Here is a 21,971-nt window from a genome sequence, read left to right as displayed (position 1 = left end):
ATAACACTGGACCCCGCACTGATCCCTGAGGCACACCGCTGGTCACAGGCCTCCAGTTTGAAAAAGAACCGTCTACACCCACCTTTGTCTTCTGTCGTCAAGCCAATTTTGTATCTAATTGGCTACCTCACCCTGGATCCCGTGAGATTTAACCTTGTGCAACAACCTACCATGCGGTACCTTGTCAAAGGCCTTGTTAAAGTCCATGTAGACAACGTCGACTTGATTGCCCTCATCTACGTTCTTGGTTACCCCTTCAAAAAACTCAATTAAATTCATGAGACATGATTTTCCACTCAAAGCTATGCTGACTGGCCCTAATCAGTCCTTACCTCTCTAGATGCCTGTAGATCCTGTGTCTTAGAATACCTTCTCACAACTTATCCACCACAGACGTTCGGCTCACCGGTCTGTATTTCCCAGAATTTTCCCTGCGCCCCTTCTGTTGGACCTGTACTCTCCCCATTTCCTTTTTGAATGCCCTCCTCTGCTCCGCTGTAAATATTCCTGCTAGAAGCTGTTTCCAGTCAACGTTGTCCAGATCCTGCCTCATTTTAGTAAAATCTGCCTTGCCCCAATCCAAAACCGTCTTTTGCAGGTCACCTTTTTCTCTGTCCATAACAAATTTGAACCGTGCCTTGTTGTGGTCGCTATCAAGAAAACGCTCCTCCACTGCCACTTTGAACACTTGTAAAGTTTTGTTCCGCAACGCAGAACCAGATCCATCTCTTGTCGGGCCGACTTCATATTGATATAAAAAACTCCCCTAAATATTATTGATGAAGCAAATGAGCAACATTATGGTAGCCAATTGGATTTCATAGAATCCCTACAGTGCAGGAGGCCATTCAGCCCTTTGAATCTGCATTGACCCTACCCATGCTCACTTTCTCTCTCTGGAAACAATGGAGTCCAAAACAGTCTTTGGGTTAGGGGTTCCAGGTATGTAGGTCATTAAAATGTGCTGAACGGGTACAGAAAGTAATCAAAAGGTTAATGGAATGCTAGGTTTAATATCTGGAGGACTAGAAGACAAGGGATTTTAGTCAAGCTTCAAAGCTCTGGTTAGAACATACCTGGATTACTGTGGGCACCACACCTTGGGAAGGATATATTGGCCTTGGAAGGATTGCAGTTTGCTTTATCTAAAATGGTACTTTGACTACAAGGGTTACATTACAAGAAAAGTTAACCCAGACTAGGTTTTCTAATTTAAAGTACTGAATTCTTTTTTTTTCCAATCAAGAGGCAATTTAGTGTGTCCAATTACCTAACCTGCACATTGTTTTTGGTTGTGGGGGTGAGACCCACGCAGACACGGGGAGAATTCCCATACCAGCCTCCCCGAACAGGCGCCGGAATGTGGCGACTAGGGGCTTTTCACAATAACTTCATTTGAAGCCGACTTGTGACAATAAGCGATTTTCACATGCAAACCGACAAGGACAGTGACCCAGGGCCGGGATTGAACCCGGGTCCTCAGCGCCGTGAGGCAGCAGTGCTAACCACTGTGCCACTCCTGGAGTTTTGAAGGTTAAGGGGGGATTTAAAAACTTAACTTAAAAATTGGAGCCATACCTTTCGAGTGAAATTAGGAAATCCCTTTCATACAGACCCTTCCCTAAATGAGAAATTATGCTCAATCAGTTACTTTTAACTTTGAGATTGATGTGATTTTGTGAACCAAAGTTAAATCGTTGAGGATATAATGAGCAAGGTGGGTAAAGGGGAGCCATTAGATGTAGTTTATTTGGATTTCCAAAAAACATTTGCTAAGATAACACTGACGTACCCGTCACTCTAATGCTCCTCACTCCTCGTGTATATTTTAACTGTTTTTTGTTCAGTGCTGATCCTCTGTTTGTCTACTTGTTTGTGCAGGTTATTTGAACTACACTCCCCTGATGGCAAGCATGTACTCATTTTGCGGAGCAAGGATTCTGCTGCAGCACATACCTGGTTCACGGCAATCCACACAAGTATCACAGCACTGATTCCGCAGGCACTGTCAGAGCTGAATGGGATGCTTGGCCTCAGTGGCAGGGCCATTCAACACCTCAGCTGGCTTGCCGAGCAGGTAGAGAATTTTCACTCAACTTGTGTTAGTTATTCGCTTCTGAAGGCAAGATAGGTTGAAGTTTAGGTAGCTGTATCTTTGTTCTAATTCTGTCTAGGAATCTGTATATTCCAGTAACCTAGCAGGCTGGATCTAGTAGACTTTGTTGTAGTTTGACTCCGGATTACCTGATATACCAACTCAGAATTATACTGGTAAATGCATAATTCTGGAAGGAGGCCATGTTTGGCAGTGGGAAGGCGGAGGTGACACTGGAGACATAGAATAGGAGCAGGACAGGAGGAGGCCATTTTGGCCAATGTCTCCTGCCGGCTCTTTGCAAGAGCGACTCCCCTAGTCCCACTTTCTTGCTCCTCCCTCATAATCCTGCAAATGTTTTCTTTTCAGATAATTATCTAATAACCTTTTGTAAGTTATTAAATCAGCCTCCACCACACTCTCAGGCACTGCATTTTAGATTCTAACGACTTGCTGTGTTAAAATAAATTCCTCTTGTCACCGTTGATTTTTACTGCACAGGGCTGTAGAAACTGGGTAGTTGAGTATGTTGAAGGGGATGAAATCGAGGGTTATGGGGCTACGGTGGGAAAATGGAGTTGAGGATTATCATTTCAGATCAGCCATGATCTCATTGAATAGCGGAACAGGTTCAATGGGCCGAATGGCCTACTTCTTCTATGGATGCGATTTTCTGGCCTCGTTGCGCTTTCACTCAAGTGAAACGAGGCCGGGGAGTAGCGGGAGAGACCAAAAACGAGATCTACGCCAGGCGCCAAACAGTTTGCGATGCAACCGGCCCGTTCCCATAGGCAAAATCGGGATCTCGCCTTAGTGAGGTAAGAAACCAATTATCACTACTTAAGCCCCATTTCCATACAATTAACGGGAGGCACACCATATCCTTTTTTTAAATATAAATTTAGATTATCCAATTCATTTTTTCCAATTAACGGGCAATTTAGCGTGGCCAATCCACCTAGCCTGCACATCTTTGGGTTGTGGGGGCGAAAACCACGCAAACACGGGAGAATGTGCAAACTCCACATGGACAGTGACCCAGAGCCGGGATCGAACCTGGGACCTCGGCGCCGTGAGACAGCAGGGCTCACCCACTGCGCCACCGTGTTGCCCCTGGGCACCCCATATCCAACGGCCTCCCGTCATTCAGCGGCCTCCCCAGCATCTGAGGTGGAGGCTGCCAGCTGCCTACCTCGTCCTGTGGCCTTCAAAGTCTCTGATGGGCGTCCTCTGGGGCAGTGGGGCGCTGGCTCACTTGGCAGCAGCACATGCACAGCCGTGCCGCCCTGTCCCGCATGCTGACCTTGAGTTGCAGCCTCATCAGAGGGATGGAACTCTGGGAAGCTGGTAGCCATCGTCGCCACTCCATGGGACGGGCCCGGGTTGGCACTTGGCACCCCCTCCTCCCGGTCAGTGCCCATAGGGCCCTGGAGTTCACCTTGGGACGGAGGGGCAGCTGGTTCGAGCCCGGCTGCTCCTGCATCATCTGGCTCTGCCAATCCTGCTGTTTCCCCATGGTCCGTACCATCGTGTTGACACCCTCGCCGATTCTCCTCAGTGACTGGGGCATGCTCTGCAGGGCCTCGGCCATACCCACCTGTGTCTGAGACAAGCTCCGCAGTGCCTCGGCCGTGCCCATCTGGGAGTGGAACATGACCCGTGGAATCTCATCAAGTTCAGCCTAGTTCATTACACATCACCAAATCCAGAATTGCCTGTTCCTAGTGGGTTCTTTCACAAACTCTTCCAAAAAAAACATCTCTTAGACATTCCACAAATTCCTTTTTTGGGGGTTCTGATTTTCCCAGTCCACCTGCATATTGAAGTCCCCCACGATTATTATAATATTGTCTTTCTTATATGCCTATTCTATATTTATTTTCTGCCCCACACCCTGACTACTGCTAAGAGGGCCTGTACATAACTCACATCAGGGTCTTTTTTCCTCAACTATACCCACACAGATTCTACGCCTTCCGACCTTGTATCGCTTCTTGCTATCAATTTAAGTTCATTTCTAACTAGCAATGCAACCCCTCCCCATCTGCCTGTCCTTCGATGAGACACATATCCTTGGATATTTAGATCCCAGCCCTGATCCACTTGCAGCCACGTCTCTGTGATACCCACAACATCGTACCCGCCAATTTCAATGTGCGCAACAAGCTCATTCACCTTGTTTTGCATACTGCGTGCATTTAGGTACAACATCCTCAGTCCTGCATTGACCGATTGACCCTCAATCCAATCCCTTCTCACACTTGTCCCCTTTTTTGCTCTGCCTGAAGTTAGATTCTTGCCCCTTTCTATAATCACTGTTCTATTACGTGTTCTGCAAACTTTACTAACCTCTCCTGCAAACTTTACTAACCTCTCCTGAGCCCCTGGAATCACTCTGGTGAAGCTCCTCTGAACTGCCTCCAATGCCACCACATCCTTCCTCAAATAAGGAGACCAAAACTGGACACACTACTCCAGAGGTGGTCTCACCAACACCCTATACAATTACAACAACATTTCTCTACTTTTATACTTTTGCAATAATAACATTCCATTTGCCTTTTTTATTACATGTTGTACCTGCATACCGACTTTGCAATTAATGAACAAAGACACCCAGATCCCTCTGCCCAGATGCATTTTGACAATTTATCTTTCTATTTTTTTGGCCAAAATGGATCACCTCACACTTATCCACATTAAACGGCATCTGCCAAATTTTGGCCCAAACTCCTAGCCTATCTATAACCGTGTGTAAACTCTATCTTCTCTTCAGTGTCTGCTCTTCCACCTACTTTGGTCTCATGTGCAAATTTTGCAATGTTATACTACAGATTGTAAACAGTTGAGGTCTAAGGATTGACCCCTGCGGCACCCCACTACTTACAGTTTGCCAGCCAGAGACGGACCCATTTATCCCAACCCTCTGCTTTCTGTCAGTCAGCCAACCCTCAATCCAATCGAGTACTCTATCCCCAATTCCCTGCAATCTCACCTTCTGGATCAATCTTCTATTCAGCACCTTGTCAAGGGCCTTCTGGAAGTCTAGATATACCACATCCACATGTTCCGCATTATCCACCTTGCTGGTTATGTCCTCAAGAACTCAAGCAAGTTTGTCGAGCATGGCATACCATTCATAAAGCCGCGCTGGCATTGGTGGATTGAGCTTTATCTTGTGTTTGCCCAGAATTGGAAACAATATTCCAAACTGCCCTGGCTTGCGAACATATTAATTAGGAGCAGCAGTAGGTCCCTCGAGCATTCCTGATCTAATTTCAACATCAACTTCACATTCCTTCCTACCCCGATAACGTATGCTTATCAATAATAATCTTTATTGTCACAAGTAAGCTGACATTAACACTGCAATGAAGCCACTGTGAAATCTATCTACTTCTACCTTCAAGATATTCAATGTCTCTGCCTCAACTACCTTTCAAAATCTCTCGACCCTCAGAAATGTTTTTTCCTTTCCTCCACTAAATGGGTGGCCCTTTATTTTTAAGCAGTGGACCCTAGTTCCAGATTTTCTCAAGAGGAAACAAATTTTCCATATTCACCTTATCAAGTCCCCTCAGCATCTTGAATGTTTCAATCAAGTCACCTCTTACTCTTCTAAATTCCAGCAGATAGAAGGCTAGTCTGACCAACCTGTCCTCCTAAAACAATCCACCCATTCCAGGTATTAATCTAGTAAACCTCTGAACTGCTGTCAATGCATTTTTATCTTTACTTAATTCAGGAGACCTATGCTGCACACAGTACTCCAGATGTGGCCTCTCTAGTGCACTATACCAATGAAGCACGCAATTAGGAAGGCAAATGGTATGTTGTCCTAAATTGCAAGAGGACTTGAGTACAGGAGCAAGCTGCAGAGGGTCTTGGTGAGACCAGACCTGGAGTATTGTGTACAGCTGGGGGGGAATGGGATGGTTTAGCTCACGTGGCTAGACAGCTGGTTCATGGTGCAGAGTGAGACCAGCAGTGTGGGTTCCATTCTCCTACCATCTGGTTATTTATGAAGGCCCCGCCTTCTCAACCTTGCCCCTCGCCTGAGGTGTGGTGACCCTCAGGTTAAATCACTACCAGTCAGCTCTCCCCCTCAAAGGGGGGGGGCGGTCCCGGTGTCGAGGGGGGGTCCCGGTGTCGAGGGGAGTTCAGGATCTGGCGTTTCTGCAGTAATGAGACTTGTTTATATTGGTTGTGCAGGTGAAAGTTGAAGGTGGAAGGCAGCACTGGAAACCAGTGGTGGTTGTCCTGACTGATAAAGACATGCTGCTTTACGACAGTGTGCCGTGGAACAGAGACCTGTGGTCATCACCCTCTCAGAGCCACCCACTCCTTGCAACCAGGTAGAAACAGTGTGTGTGAAAAGGAATCCCCAATGCCAATCTTCAGCAAATTAAATCCTTTCAGCATTCACCAATGTAAAATATTTAAACACAAATAAATTCTGCCATTAGAGTTCTTCCCTATGGGGCAGCACGGTGGTGCAGTGGTTAGCACTGCACCATACGGTGCCGAGGTCCCTGGTTCGATCCCAGCCCGGGTCACTGTCCGTGTGGAGTTTACACATTCTCCCCGTGTCTGCGTGGGTTTCACCCCCACCCGGACCTGTCGACATGGACCCAGATGCTTGTCCAAAGATGTGCAGGGTAGGTCGATTGGCCACGCTAAATTGCCCCTTAATTGGGAAAAAAAATAATTGGGTACTCTAAATTTTTTTTTTAAAAGAGTTCCTCCCTCTAATGGTAACCACACCCCCAATCTTTCGCTCCCCACCCCCACCATTCTCGTGGATCAGGTGACGTTTCCAGGAACTAATTCACTGCCTTGTTGACATGTCCTGTTTTCCTGCTCTTCAGGTTGGTTCACTCAGGGTCAGCACGAGGATCCCCAGCCATGAGTTCAGAGCTAATGTTTGCCACAAGGACAGGATCACGACAAGGCATCGAGATGCATGTTTTCCGCGTGGAAACTCACCGGGACTTGTCGACATGGACGCGGATGCTTGTCCAAGGCTGCCACGCTGCTTCTGAACTGATTAAGGAGGTGACATTGGGTATGTGTCCCGTCAGCAGCACAGGAGCTATGGGTTTGTTTTGATATGTGGTACCAGGAGTAGTGTGAGGGCTTGGACAGTGCATTTCTTTGGATACATTCTGAATCTTGGGGGCCATTTGCATTTAACTTTGTATTCACTGCTAGTTTTCTTAAATAACAGTGGATGTTATTTTGAATTATCTTGTGTGACAGAGGCTGGAATGCAGCTTTGCCCCATGATCCTTCACTGGAAAGGAAGCTCTCAATCATCCTCGGCACTGCAGTCAATTTTATAGGTGATTAAAAATATCTTGTATATTCCAAAATACTGCTAAATTCACCAAGTGGTTAGAGCACAGAGGGAACATCCTTGAATGTGTTATTGCCTCCCACACCTGCAAGTCCTTGATTGAATCTTTTGGGTCTGGTTTCTGCTATTTTTCCAGTACTTTTCCAAATAATGGCCAATCCACCGCGTCCATTTTGGGGCTTCAACAGTTTTGCAATGAAAGCTAGAAGTTGCGATATCATGTTGAAGGCCTTGACCAATGGTGAAAACATTTTTGCCTATTTTATCACACCTCCGAGAGGGAAGGGAAGGGAATGGGAGCCCTGACAGACCATGACAGAGGGAGTTTGGGCATTACCAAGGGCTAGAGAAAATTCCCACAGAACATCCCTGTGCCTCTGTCTGCCTCTCCCTCCCTATCCGCCTATCCACCTCTTCTTCCGTCTTTGCTTCCCCCCCCCCCCCCCCCCCCGGGTCTCGGCCGCCGGCCTCCCCGTCTCTGCCCCTGGCCGCCGGCCACCCCCCCCCCCGTCTGTCTGTTTAAAAGTTTATAAACTTATTACAATCATCTTTATTGTCACAAGTAGGCTTACATTAACACTGCTATGAAGTTACAGTGAAAATCCCCCTAGTCGCTACACTCCGGCGCCTGTTCTGGTACACAGAGGGAGAATTCAGAATGTCCAGATTACCCAACAACACGTCTTTCGGGATGTGTGGGAGGAAACCAGAGCGCCCGGAGGAAACCCACGCAGACACTGGGAGAACGTGCAGACTCCGCACAGACAGTGACCAAGCCGAGAATCGAACCCGGGACCCTGCCGCTGTGAAGCATCACTGCTAACCACTGTGCTACCTATTTAAGAAGTGGTTAAATCAATTTAAAGTTTACAACACCACAGAAAAAAATCTGGAATTAAAGTCTAATGATGACCATGAAACCATTGTTGAGTGCTGTAAAAACCCATCTGGTTCACTAACATCCTTTAGGGAAGGAAATCTGCCATCCTTATCCGGTCTGCCCTACATGTGACTCCAGACCCACAGCAATGTGGTTGACTCTTAAATACCCTCTGAAATGACCCAGCAAGCTACTCAGTCCTTGGGAAGTTAGCCCAAGAGCAATGAATGATGACTAGCCAGCGATGCCCACATCCTATCTATTAAAAAAGCTTTTTAGAAGTATCATAACGATTTTAAAATATTTAAAATTATAATAAAATAACTCACCATTGTCTGAAGACTGAATTCCAGGTGTGTGTCTTCAGCTTGTGATGTCACTAGGGACATGGCTTCACCGACAATGCGCCAAGCTAGAAGCCCTCACTGTTTGTTCTGGCACTAGTCTGCAGCCAGAGGAAAAAGTTCTCGCTGCAGCTAACAAACTAGGTAAGTTTCTTAAATCCAGTTCACTACCTCTTGTTGTCGCTGTTCGTCCAACATCCAGTCCAGTTCGGGACCAGTCACACTTTCCTATGGTTGAACAATTGGAAAAATTGTGTTCAGACCCCATCAGAAATTCTGTTCCCTTGTCATCTTCCAAAAAAAATACAAATAAATTGCGATTGCTGTTACCACTATTTGCACAAAGAACAACTTAATGCAAGATTCAAAAATCCAGACAGAATTAAATTGGAATCTATAGAGTGGGATCGACCTTAAATGAAGGAAGTCCCAAACTTTAAGTTATTACCAGTAATAATGGACCAGATACTTGTGAAGTAATTGTGATCAAGATTGGCTTAGGAACAGGCCAATGCTGATTCTGTGCTGGGAAAGGAGGTGAAGCTAATCTGAGTGGACACTGTGGACCTGAATGGACAGGTGACTTTTATCCATTATAACCAATTGTGAGAACAGCTCTCTAGCAAAACCTGGATCTCCATCGTCTGTTTCTGAATCAAACCAAGAATTGCATTGCTGAACTTAAATTTATTTAACATCTGGAGTAAGTCCAAGTAAATTAAACACATCGAATTTTACACTACAGCCCTCTGCCTCTTGCAAATGTCTGTTCTTTGTAAAAAAAATATTTACTCACTTTTCTTTTACAAGCTGTTCTGGATTGTGCTTCCCTCACTGTTTCTGGTCAGACCTCCTGTATCCCAACAGCTCGCCACATAAATAATGGACCAGTGGAGTGGTTATTGCTATTTACCTGTTGAATCCATGCATCTCCCCTGTGTGATCAATGGACGGTCATCCCCTGTGTGATCAATGGCATTGTCAGATGGACGGTCATCCCCTGTGTGATCAATGGCATTGTCAGATGGACGGGTCATCCCCTGTGTGATCACTGGCACTATCAGATGGACGGTTATCCCCTGTGTGATCAATGGCATTGTCAGATGGACGGTCATCTCCTGTGTGATCAATGGCACTGTCAGATGGACGGTCATCCCCTGTGTGATCAATGGCACTGTCAGATGGACGGTCATCCCCTGTGTGATCAATGGCACTGTCAGATGGACGGTCATCCCCTGTGTAATCAATGGCACTGTCAGATGGACGGTCATCCCCTGTGTGATCAATGGCACTGTCAGATGGACGGTCATCCCCTGTGTGATCAATGGCATTGTCAGATGGACGGTCATCCCCTGTGTGATCAATGGCATTGTCAGATGGACGGTCATCCCCTGTGTGATCAATGGCATTGTCAGATGGACGGGTCATCCCCTGTGTGATCACTGGCACTATCAGATGGACGGTTATCCCCTGTGTGATCAATGGCATTGTCAGATGGACGGTCATCCCCTGTGTGATCAATGGCACTGTCAGATGGACGGTCATCCCCTGTGTGATCAATGGCACTGTCAGATGGACGGTCATCGCCTGTGTGATCAATGGCACTGTCAGATGGACGGTCATCCCCTGTGTAATCAATGGCATTGTCAGATGGACGGTCATCCCCTGTGTGATCAATGGCACTGTCAGATGGACGGTCATCCCCTGTGTGATCAATGGCATTGTCAGATGGACGGTCATCCCCTGTGTGATCAATGGCACTGTCAGATGGACGGTCATCCCCTGTGTGATCAATGGCATTGTCAGATGGACGGTCATCCCCTGTGTGATCAATGGCATTGTCAGATGGACGGGTCATCCCCTGTGTGATCACTGGCACTATCAGATGGACGGTTATCCCCTGTGTGATCAATGGCATTGTCAGATGGACGGTCATCCCCTGTGTGATCAATGGCATTGTCAGATGGACGGTCATCCCCTGTGTGATCAATGGCACTGTCAGATGGACGGTCATCTCCTGTGTGATCAATGGCACTGTCAGATGGACGGTCATCCCCTGTGTAATCAATGGCACTGTCAGATGGACGGTCATCCCCTGTGTGATCAATGGCACTGTCAGATGGACGGTCATCCCCTGTGTGATCAATGGCATTGTCAGATGGACGGTCATCCCCTGTGTGATCAATGGCACTGTCAGATGGACGGTCATCCCCTGTGTGATCAATGGCATTAATTACTGTAAACATTTCAATTTTGTTTTAAACAGGATGTACTTGGAACGGACTGGACGTCAAACTGATCATCCATTATGAAAGTGGTTTTGTGATGTCGCAGAACAGCTCGACTATAGACTCATCCAGCACCCTCTTCCAGTATCCATTCGAAAGGTTGAAAACGTCAGCTGATGATGGGATCAGAATGCTTTATTTGGACTTTGGGGGGCCAGAAGGAGAGCTGGTGAGTGTGGAATTTGTAAAATCTGATTTTTGAAACTCATTCTTGCAAATAATGAGACTGGAGGCTCTGTTTTTATGCTTCCCCCTCTTCTCAGCCCTAATATTAAGTAACTATTGGCCCCTCGGAGATAGACACAGGAGAAATTATCACAGCGATTGAGGAAATGGCAGAGACATTAAAAAATATATTCTGTCTCTGCTGTAATAGGAGAAGATATAAATTATACGACTGTTATGATCTCAGTTGATATAACTGGACAGCAAAATCCAAGAATGGAACACTGGCTCAATAGACCATAATTTTTAAATGCTTTAAGGGCAGCACAGTAATGCAGTGGTTAGCACTGTTGCCTCACAGCACTGAGGACCTGGGTTCGATCCCGGCCCCGGGTCACTGTCCGTGTGTGGAGTTTGCACGTTCTCCCCGTGTCTGTGTGGGTCTAACCCCCACAACCCAAAAAGATGTGTAGGGTAGGTGGATTGGCCATGAGGAAATTGGCCCTTAATTGGGGGAAAAAAAATTGGATACACTAAATTTATTTATTTTTAAAAAATTGTTTAAATGTTTTAATCAAACGTGGAGCAACAGAGTCACAGGACCGCTAATTAGCTTTAACAAGAAAAAAATTTACCCAACATGGAAAAATTGGATGCTGGAAAATCTCAGCAGGTCTGGCAGCATCTGTAGGGAGAGAAAAGAGCTAATGTTTCGAGTCCAGATGACCCTTTGTGAAAACTTTGACTCAGGGTCATCTGGACTCGAACCGTTAGCTCTTTTCTCTCCCTACAGATGCTGCCAGACCTTCTGAGATTTTCCAGCGTTTTCTCTTTGGTTACATTTAAAGCCACAATGGTCTCATTGACCACAAAGTCCCTTTGATGCATGCAACATGCCTGTGGTCAAATACGCATTATTTTCTGAAACCCCAAGTGAATGTCTGTGGATGTCGCCTCAGAATCTCCCCAGATGATTATCACGTAAGAGTTTCCAAACTATTATAATGCTTTCTATTGGCGGTTTGCATTCCAAAATCCAGTCCAGAATTTTGAAATGACACTTATAAACAAAGCTTCCGCTTCACTTTTAACAGCGAATCCACTCCAGGATTTTACACCAACCTTCAGGTTTCCTTTGTCTCAACTGACTTCCATTGTTAACACAAACTCTGATGTCCATCCAATACTATCTTCCCACAAGATTTGTTTTTCAGACTAGTAAAACATTCCAAACTTTAGGATTACTTTTCGAAATCTTTAGAAATCTAGCTTTTTACCAGCCAATTCCTTCTCAACTTTGTTTGCTGCCGATGAACAGTATACTGTTTCATTTCCAGGTTTCTAGAACGAACCTTCCTTTGGTTACTCTGGAACTTGCTTTCCTGCACATTACTCCAGTAAACAACTTTTCCTGCATTGAGCAGAGCTGAGAGGTGTCCTCCTGTTAGTAAGCAATGGCTTACTTCTATCTATACGTCACACCACAGCTCCCTCCAAACACAACAGAACACCACCTGGAATTGAAACCAACCCCTCCCACAAGCAAACACTCCTGTCCAACATGAATCCAGCCACAGGTCCCCTCCAGGCACCAAAACATCAAACCAAACCCACCCAAAATCACACCTTATTTGCAATGTTCACCCACACAAATATAAATAGAAATCCCTTAAAATTACTTATGTTTTCCTAACACAACAGAAGTAGAGCCTAACCTTGGGGCTAATAAGCGTGAGGACATTAAGTAATTAGTATCAGCAGAAAAAAGTATTGAAGAAAAATTCGGGACTAAAATTGTGCAAATCCCCAGAACCCGCTGGTCTATAGCCTCTGGTTCTAAAAGAGACGAGTCATAGAGGCTTCCTGCATGAAAACAGGCCCTTCGGTCCAACTTGTCCATGCCGCCCAGTTTTTACCAGTCAGCTAGTTGCAGAGATGCTGGATGTACTGGTTATGATTTTCCAAAATTCTGTAGATTCTGGAATGTCACAGCGGTTGAAAGTTAACAAATGTAACACCACTATTCAAGAAAGGAGGGAGAGAGAAAATGGAACAACAGACCAGTTAGCCTAATATCAGTCATCAGCAAAATGTTGGGATCTATTGTTGAGGAAGTCTCAACAATGCATTTACAAAATCATAATCATAGTATGATCAGACAAAGTCAACTTGGTTTTATGAAGAGAAATTTGTCGATTACGATTTGATTAAATGTAGCTAATGTAGTGCACTTGGATTTTCAAAAGGATTCGCTAAGGTGCCTCTTAAATAGCTAAAAGACTAAAAGAAGTCGACGAACCAGTTGCCACCTCCGGGCGAACCCTAACAGTGACCCTCTCAAGGCGAACATGATTTTCTCCAAACAGAGAAAGCTAGCCATGTCAGTTAGCCAGGTCTCCAACTTCGGGGGCTTTGAGTCCCTCCAAGCTAATAATGTCTGTCTCTGGGCTAGCAGGGAAACAAAGGCCAGAGCGTCTGCCTCTTTCTCCTCCTAGATTCCCAAATCTTCCGACACCCTGAAAATCGCCAATGTAAGTTGTAAGGAGGACACAAAGGCTGCAAGGAGACAGGTTACATGAATGGGCGACACGGTGCCAGATGGAGTATAATGTGAGGAAGAGTTTGGCTATTCACTTTAGTCATTAGAATAAAGAAGCAGAATATTTTTTTAAAGGTGGAAACTTGTAAATGTTGATGTTTGAAGGAACTTGGATGTACTGGTCCGAGGAACAAAGCAAATACAGCAAGCATTTGAGAAGTCAAACGGATTGTTGACCTTGATTACAAGAGAATTGCAGTATGGAAATAAAGTCTTCCTACAGTTGTATAGACTTTGGTGAGAGCACAGCTGGAATACTGTGTGGTGTTTTGGACTCCCTATTTACAAAACAATATTCTTAACTTGGAGGCAGGTACAGCGAAGGTTCACTAGGTTGATCCCTGGGGTGAGAGGGTTGAGTAAATCGGGCGTATTCTATGGAGTCTGGAAGAGTGAGAGGAGATCTCATTGGAACATAAAAGATTGTGAAGGGGCTTGATAATCTCGCCGCAGAGTTTGATTCCCCTGGCTGGTGAATCTGGAACATTGGGGCACACTCTCAGGATGATGGGCCAATAATTGAGGACTGAGCTGAAACTTTCATCACTCAAAGGGTTGTGAATCTTCCAGGGAGTTATATATTTCAGGTTGAGGGGGAGAGAGTTTTGGCCTCTCGGAGAATCGGGAATAATAGGTGCAGGCGGGAAATGAAGTGAAGTTGCAGATCAGACAAGGTCATAATGAATGGTGGAGTCTGCGACAGGGTCCCACGTGAGAGATTAGCATGTAAAATTAAAGTGCATGGGAATGGGGTAGTATATTGAGATGGATAGAAAACTGGTTGGCAGACAGGAAACAGTAGGGATAAAGGGGTATTTTCCAAATAACAAGCAGAGACTAGTGGGGCACTGCAGGGATCAGTGCTGGAACAAGTGATTCACAATATCTGGCATTGTAGAATCATACAGTACAGAAGAGGCCCTTCGGCCCATCAATCCAGCGCCGACAAAAAAACACTAAATCTACACTAATCCCATTTCCCAGCAGTTGACCCATAGCCTTGAAATTATGGCATTTTAAATGTTCCTCCAAGTACTTTTCAAAGATTGTGAGGTTTCCTGCCTCAACTACCCTTTCAGACAGTGCATTCCAGATTCCCACAGACAGTGCATTCCAGATTCCCACAGACCGTGCATTCCAGATTCCCACGGACAGTGCATTCCAGATTCCCACAGACCGTGCATTCCAGATTCCCACAGACAGTGCATTCCAGATTCCCACAGACAGTGCATTCCAGATTCCCACAGACAGTGCATTCCAGGTTCCCACAGACAATGCATTCCAGATTCCCACAGACAGTGCATTCCAGATTCCCACAGACAGTGCATTCCAGATTCCCACAGACAGTGCATTCCAGATTCCCACAGACCGTGCATTCCAGATTCCCACAGACCGTGCATTCCAGATTCCCAGAGACCGTGCATTCCAGATTCCCACAGACAGTGCATTCCAGGTTCCCACAGACAGTGCATTCCAGATTCCCACAGACAGTGCATTCCAGATTCCCACAGACAGTGCATTCCAGATTCAGACAGTGCATTCCAGATTCCCACAGACTGTGCATTCCAGATTCCCACAGACAGTGCATTCCAGGTTCCCACAGACAGTGCATTCCAGATTCCCACAGACAGTGCATTCCAGATTCCCACAGACAGTGCATTCCAGATTCCCACAGACAGTGCATTCCAGATTCAGACAGTGCATTCCAGATTCCCACAGACAGTGCATTCCAGATTCCCACAGGCAGTGCATTCCTAAACTAAAAAGTAGGACCTCGAAGGTAGTAATCTCAGGATTGCTACCAGTGCCACGGGTTAGTCAGAGTAGGAATGTCAGGATAGATGGGATGAATGCGTGGCTCGAGAGATGGTGCAAGAGGGAGGGATTCAAATTCCTGGGACATTGGAACCAGTTCTGGGGAGGTGGGACCAGTACAAACCGGACAGTCTGCACCTGGGCAGGACTGGAACCGATGTCCTAGGGGGGTGTTTGCTAGAGCTGTTGGGGAGAGTTTAAACTAATGTGGCAGGGGGATGGGAACCGATGCAGGAAGTTGGAAGGTAGTAAAACAGGGACAGAAACAAAAGGCAGTAAGGGGGAAAGTGTAAGGCAGAGAAGCCATAGTCAAAAATCAAAAAGGGCGACAGTACAAGGTACAGCGACTGAGGGGAGCTCAGTGAATAGGCCCAGTAATACTAAAAGGAATAAAACGGGAAGTAAAAACATAAATGGTAAGCGATGCGGCAGGTTGTTACATGAAGATATGGGTTCAACGACAAGGAAAATTAGGAGAAAAGTTAAGAGGAAATATAACTTAGGAGAGGTTACTGATCGAGGTGTTAAGATTCAAAACAGAGGTATAAAAGCCAACATAAGTGTACTTTACCTGAATGCTCGTAGTATTCGGAATAAGGTAAATGAGTTGATGGTGGAAATCATCGTGAATGACTATGATTTAGTGGCCATTACTGAAACATGGTTAAAGGATGGTCACGACTGGGAGTTAAATATCCAAGGGTATCAAACTATTCGGAAGGACGAGAGTGGATTGTAAAGGAGGTGGTGTAGCTCTGTTATTTAAGGATGACATCTGGGCAATAGTAAGGGATGACATTGGTGCTATGGAGGATAAGGTTGAATCCATTTGGGTGGAAATCAGGAATAGTAAGGCGAAAAAGTCACTGATATGAGTAGTCTATAGGCCGCCAAATAGTAACATTATGGTGGGGCAGGCAATAAACAAAGAAATAACTGATGCATGTAGAAATGGTACAGCAGTTATCATGGGGGATTTTAATCTACATGTCGATTGGTTTAACCAGGTCGGTTAAGGCAGCCTTGAGGAGGAGTTTATAGAATGTATCCGCGATAGTTTCCGAGAACAGTATGTAATGGAACCTACGAGGGAACAAGTGGTCCTAGATCTGGTCCTGTGTAATGAGACAGGATTGATTCAGGATCTCATAGTTAGGGATCCTCTCGGAAGGAGCGATCACAATATGATGGAATTTAAAATACAGATGGAGGGTGAGAAGGTAAAATCAAACACTAGTGTTTTGTGCTCAAACAAAGGAGATTATAATGGGATGAGAGAAGAACTAGCTAAGGTAGACTGGGAGCAAAGACTTTATGGCGAAACGGTTGAGGAACAGTGGAGAACCTTCCAAGTCGTTTTTCACAGTGCCCAGCAAAGGTTTATACCAACAAACAAGAAGGACGGTAGAAAGAGGGAAAAATCGAGCGTGGATATCTAAGGAAATAAGGGAGAGTATCAAATTGAAGGAAAAAACATACAAAGTGGCAAAGATTAGTGGGAGACTAGAGGACTGGGAAATCTTTAGGGGGCAACAGAGAGTTACTAAAAAAGCTATAAAGAAGAGTAAGATAGATTGAGAGTAAACTTGCTCACAATATAAAAACAGATAGTAAAAGTTTCTACAGATATATAAAACAAAAAAGAGTGGCAATGGTAAATATTGGTCCTTTAGAGGATGAGAAGGGAGATTTAATAATGGGAGATGAGGAAATGACTGAGGAACTGAACAGGTTTTTTGGGTCGGTCTTCACAGTGGAAGACACCATTAACATGCCAGTGACTGATAGAAATGAGGCTATGACAGGTGAGGACCTTGAGATGATTATTATCATTAAGGAGATAGTAATGGGCAAGCTAATGGGGCTAAAGGTAGACAAGTCTCCTGGCCCTGATTGAATGCATTCCAGAGTGCTAAAAGAGATGGCTAGGGAAATTGCAAATGCACTAGTGATAATTTACCAAAATTCACTAGACTCTGGGGTGGTCCCGGCGGGTTGGAAATTAGCAAACGTGACACCATTGTTTAATTTTAGGCCAGTGAGCTTAACTTCGGTAGTAGGGAAGATGCTGGAATCTATCATCCAGGAAGAAATAGCGAGGCATCTGGATGGAAATTATCCCATTGGGCAGACGCAGCATGGGTTCATAAAGGGCAGGTCGTGCCTAACTAATTTAGTGGAATTTTTTGAGGACATTACCAGTGCGGTAGATAACGGGGACCCAATGGATGTGGTATATCTGGATTTCCAGAAAGCCTTTGACAAGGTGCCACACAAAAGGTTGCTGCATAAGACAAAGATGCATGGCATTAAGGGGAAAGTAGTAGCATGGATAGAGGATTGGTTAATTAATAGAAAGCAAAGAGTGGGGATTAATGGGTGTTTCTCTGGTTGGCAATCAGTAGCTAGTGGTGTCCCTCAGGGATCAGTGTTGGGCCCACAATTGTTCACAATTTACATAGATGATTTGGAGTTGGGGACCAAGGGCAATGTGTCCAAGTTTGTAGACGACACTAAGATGAGTGGTAAAGCAAAAAGTGCAGAGGATACCGGAAGTCTGCAGAGGGATTTGGATAGGTTAGGTGAATGGGCTAGTGTCTGGCAGATGGAATACAATGTTGACAAATGTGAGGTTATCCATTTTGGGAGGAATAACAGCAAAGGGATTATTATTTAAATGATAAAATATTAAAACGTGCTGCTGTGCAGAGAGACCTGGGTGTGCTAGCGCATGAGTCGCAAAAAGTTGGTTTACAGGTGCAACAGGAGATTAAGAAGGCGAATGGAATTGTGTCCTTCATTGCTAGAGGGATGGAGTTTAAGACTAGAGAGGTTATGCTGCAATTGTATAAGGTGTTAGTGAGGCCACACCTGGAGTATTGTGTTCAGTTTTGGTCTCCTTACCTGAGAAAGGACGCACTGGTGCTGGAGGGTGTGCAGAGGAGATTCACTAGGTTAATCCCAGAGCTGAAGGGGTTGGATTACGAGGAGAGGTTGAGTAGACTGGGACTGTACACTGAGTCTATATGGGTGGAACTGAAAAATAAGAAGGGAGAGATCACCTTGGTAGGACTGTACTACAGGCCCCCAAATAATCAGCGGGAAATTGAGGAGCAAATATGTAAGGAGATTACAGATAGCTGCAAGAATAATAGGGTGGTAGTAGTAGGGGACTTTAACTTTCCCAACATTGACTGGGACAGCCATAGCATTAGGGGCTTGGATGGAGGGAAATTTGTTGAGTGTATTCAGGAGGAATTTCTCATTCAGTATGTGGATGGACCGACTAGAGAGGGGGCAAAACTTGACCTCGTCTTGGGAAATAAGGAAGGGCAAGTGATAGAAGTGCTAGTGAGGGATCACTTTGGGACAAGTGACCATAATTCCATTAGTTTTAAGATAGCTATGGAGAATGATAGGTCTGGCCCAAGAGTTAAAATTCTTAATTGGGGCAAGGCCAATTTTGATGGTATCAGACAGGAACTTGCAGAGGTAGATTGGGGGAGACTATTGGCAGACAAAGGGACGGCTGGTAAATGGGAGGCTTTTAAAAATGTGTTAACCAGGGTGCAGGGTAAGCACATTCCCTTTAGAGTGAAGGGCAAGGCTGGTAGAAGTAGGGAACCCTGGATGACTCGAGATATTGAGACTCTGGTCAAAAAGAAGAAGGAGGCATATGACGTACATAAGCAACTGGGATCAAGTAGATCCCTTGAAGAGTATAGAGATTGTCGAAATAGAGTTAAGAGGGAAATCAGGAGGGCAAAAAGGGGACATGAAATTGCTTTGGCAAATAATGCAAGGGAGAATCCAAAGAGATTCTACAGATACATAAAGGGGAAAAGAGTAACTAGGGACAGAGTAGGGCCTCTTAAGGATCAACAAGGGCATCTATGTGCAGAGCCACAAGAGTTGGGTGAGATCCTGAATGAATATTTCTCATCGGTATTCACGGTGGAGAAAGGCATGGATGTTAGGAAACTAAGGGAAATAAATAGTGATGTCTTGAGAAGTGTGCATATTACAGACGAGGAGGTGCTGGAAGTCTTAAAGCGCATCAAGGTAGATAAATCCCCGGGACCTGATGAAATGTATCCCAGGATGTTGTGGGAGGCTAGGGAGGAAATTGCGGGTCCCCTAACCGAGATATTTGAATCATCGGCAGCCACAGGTGAGGTGCCTGAAGATTGGAGAGTGGCGAATGTTGTACCCTTGTTTAAGAAGGGCAGCAGGGAAAAGCCTGGGAACTACAGACCGGTGAGCCTAACGTCTGTAGTAGGTAAGTTGCTAGAAGGTATTCTGAGAGACAGGATCTACAAGCATTTAGAGAGGCAAGGACTGATTCGGGGCAGTCAGCATGGCTTTGTGCGTGGAAAATCATGTCTCACAAATTTGATTGAGTTTTTTGAGGGAGTGACCAAGAAGGTAGATGAGGGTAGTGCAGTAGATGTTGTCTACATGGACTTTAGCAAAGCCTTTGACAAGGTACCGCATGGTAGGTTGTTGCAGAAGGTTAAAGCTCACGGGATCCAGGGTGAGGTTGCCAATTGGATTCAAAATTGGCTGGACGACAGAAGGCAGAGGGTGGTTGTAGAGGGTTGTTTTTCAAACTGGAGGCCTGTGACCAGTGGTGTGCCTCAGGGATCGGTGCTGGGTCCACTGTTATTTGTGATTTATATTAATGATTTGGATGAGAATTTAGGAGGCATGGTTAGTATGTTTGCAGATGACACCAAGATTGGTGGCACAGTGGATAGTGAAGAAGGTTATCTAGGATTGCAACGGGATCTTGATCAATTAGGCCAGTGGGCCGACGAATGGCAGATGGAGTTTAATTTAGATAAATGTGAGGTGATGCATTTTGGCAGATCGAATCAGGCCAGGACCTACTCAGTTAATGGTATGGCGTTGGGGAGAGTTATAGAACAAAGAGATCTAGGAGTACAGGTTCATAGCTCCTTGAAGGTGGAGTCGCAGGTGGACAGGGTGGTGAAGAAGGCATTCGGCATGCTTGGTTTCATTGGTCAGAACATTGAATATAGGAGTTGGGACGTCTTGTTGAAGTTGTACAAGACATTGGTACGGCCACACTTGGAATACTGTGTGCAGTTCTGGTCACCCTATTATAGAAAGGATATTATTAAACTAGAAAGAGTGCAGAAAAGATTTACTAGGATGTTGCCGGGACTTGATGGTTTGAGTTATAAGGAGAGGCTGGATAGACTGGGACTTTTTTCCCTGGAGCGTAGGAGGCTTAGGGGTGATCTTATAGAGGTCTATAAAATAATGAGGGGCATAGATAAGGTAGATAGTCAACATCTTTTCCCAAAGGTAGGGGAGTCTAAAACTAGAGGGCATAGGTTTAAGGTGAGAGGGGAGAGATTCAGAAGGGCCCAGAGGGGCAATTTCTTCACTCAGAGGGTAGTGAGTGTCTGGAATGGGCTGCCAGAGGTAGTAGTAGAAGCGGGTACAATTGTGTCTTTCAAAAAGCATTTAGATGGTTACATGGGTAAGATGGGTATAGAGGGTTATGGGCCAAGTGCGGGCAACTGGGACTAGCTTAATGGTAAAAAACTGGGCGGCATGGACTGGTTGGGCCGAAGGGCCTGTTTCCATGCTGTAAACTTCTATGATTCTATGATTCTACACGTTGGAATTTAGAAGGATGCGGGGGGATCTTATAGAAACATATAAGATTATGAAGGGAATAGATAGGATAGATGCGGGCAGGTTGTTTCCACTGGCGGGTGAAAGCAGAACTAGGGGGTATCACCTCAAAATAAGGGGAAGTACAATTAGGACTGAGTTTCGGGGGAACCTCTTCACCCAAAGGGTTGTGAATCTATGGAATTCCTTGTGGAGTGAAGCAGTTGGAGGCTCCTTCATTAAATGTTTTTATGATCAAGATAGATAGTTTTTTGAAGAATAAAGGGATTAAGGGTTATGGTGTTCGGGCCGGAAAGTGGAGCTGAGTCCACAAAAGATCAGCCATGATCTAATTGAATGGCGGAGCAGGCTTGAGGGGCCAGACAGTGCATTCCAGATTCCTACGACAGTGCATTCCAGATTCAGACAGTGCATTCCAGATTCAGACAGTGCATTCCAGATTCAGACAGTGCATTCCAGATTCAGACAGTGCATTCCAGATTCAGACGGTGCATTCCAGATTCAGACAGTGCATTCCAGATTCAGACGGTGCATTCCAGATTCAGACAGTGCATTCCAGATTCCTACAGACAGTACATTCCGGATTCCAACAGACAGTGCATTCCAGATTCAGACAGTGCATTCCAGTTTCCCACAGACAGTGCATTCCAGATTCCCACAGTGCATTCCAGATTCAGACAGTGCATTCCAGATTCCTACAGACAGTGCATTCCAGATTCCCACAGACCGTGCATTCCAGATTCAGACAGTGCATTCCAGATT

General features: G+C 45.4%; 1 protein-coding gene across 1 annotated transcript in view; it reads left to right on the top strand.

Moving 5' to 3' along the window:
- LOC140384780 (beta-2-syntrophin-like) overlaps window positions 1–21,971 on the top strand; it is a 144,298-nt gene that overhangs the window by 43,798 nt on the left and 78,529 nt on the right. The window contains 4 exon segments of the mRNA XM_072466773.1: window positions 1,882–2,077; window positions 6,308–6,450; window positions 6,964–7,160; window positions 10,942–11,132. Coding sequence (XP_072322874.1) covers window positions 1,882–2,077; window positions 6,308–6,450; window positions 6,964–7,160; window positions 10,942–11,132 — 727 coding nt within the window.

This window comes from Scyliorhinus torazame, chromosome 10 (genome assembly GCF_047496885.1).
Source record: "Scyliorhinus torazame isolate Kashiwa2021f chromosome 10, sScyTor2.1, whole genome shotgun sequence".
Classification (NCBI taxonomy): Eukaryota; Metazoa; Chordata; class Chondrichthyes; order Carcharhiniformes; family Scyliorhinidae; genus Scyliorhinus; species Scyliorhinus torazame.
The sequence above is the reverse complement of the archived record's forward strand: the minus strand, read 5'-3'. Positions and strand labels throughout refer to the sequence as shown.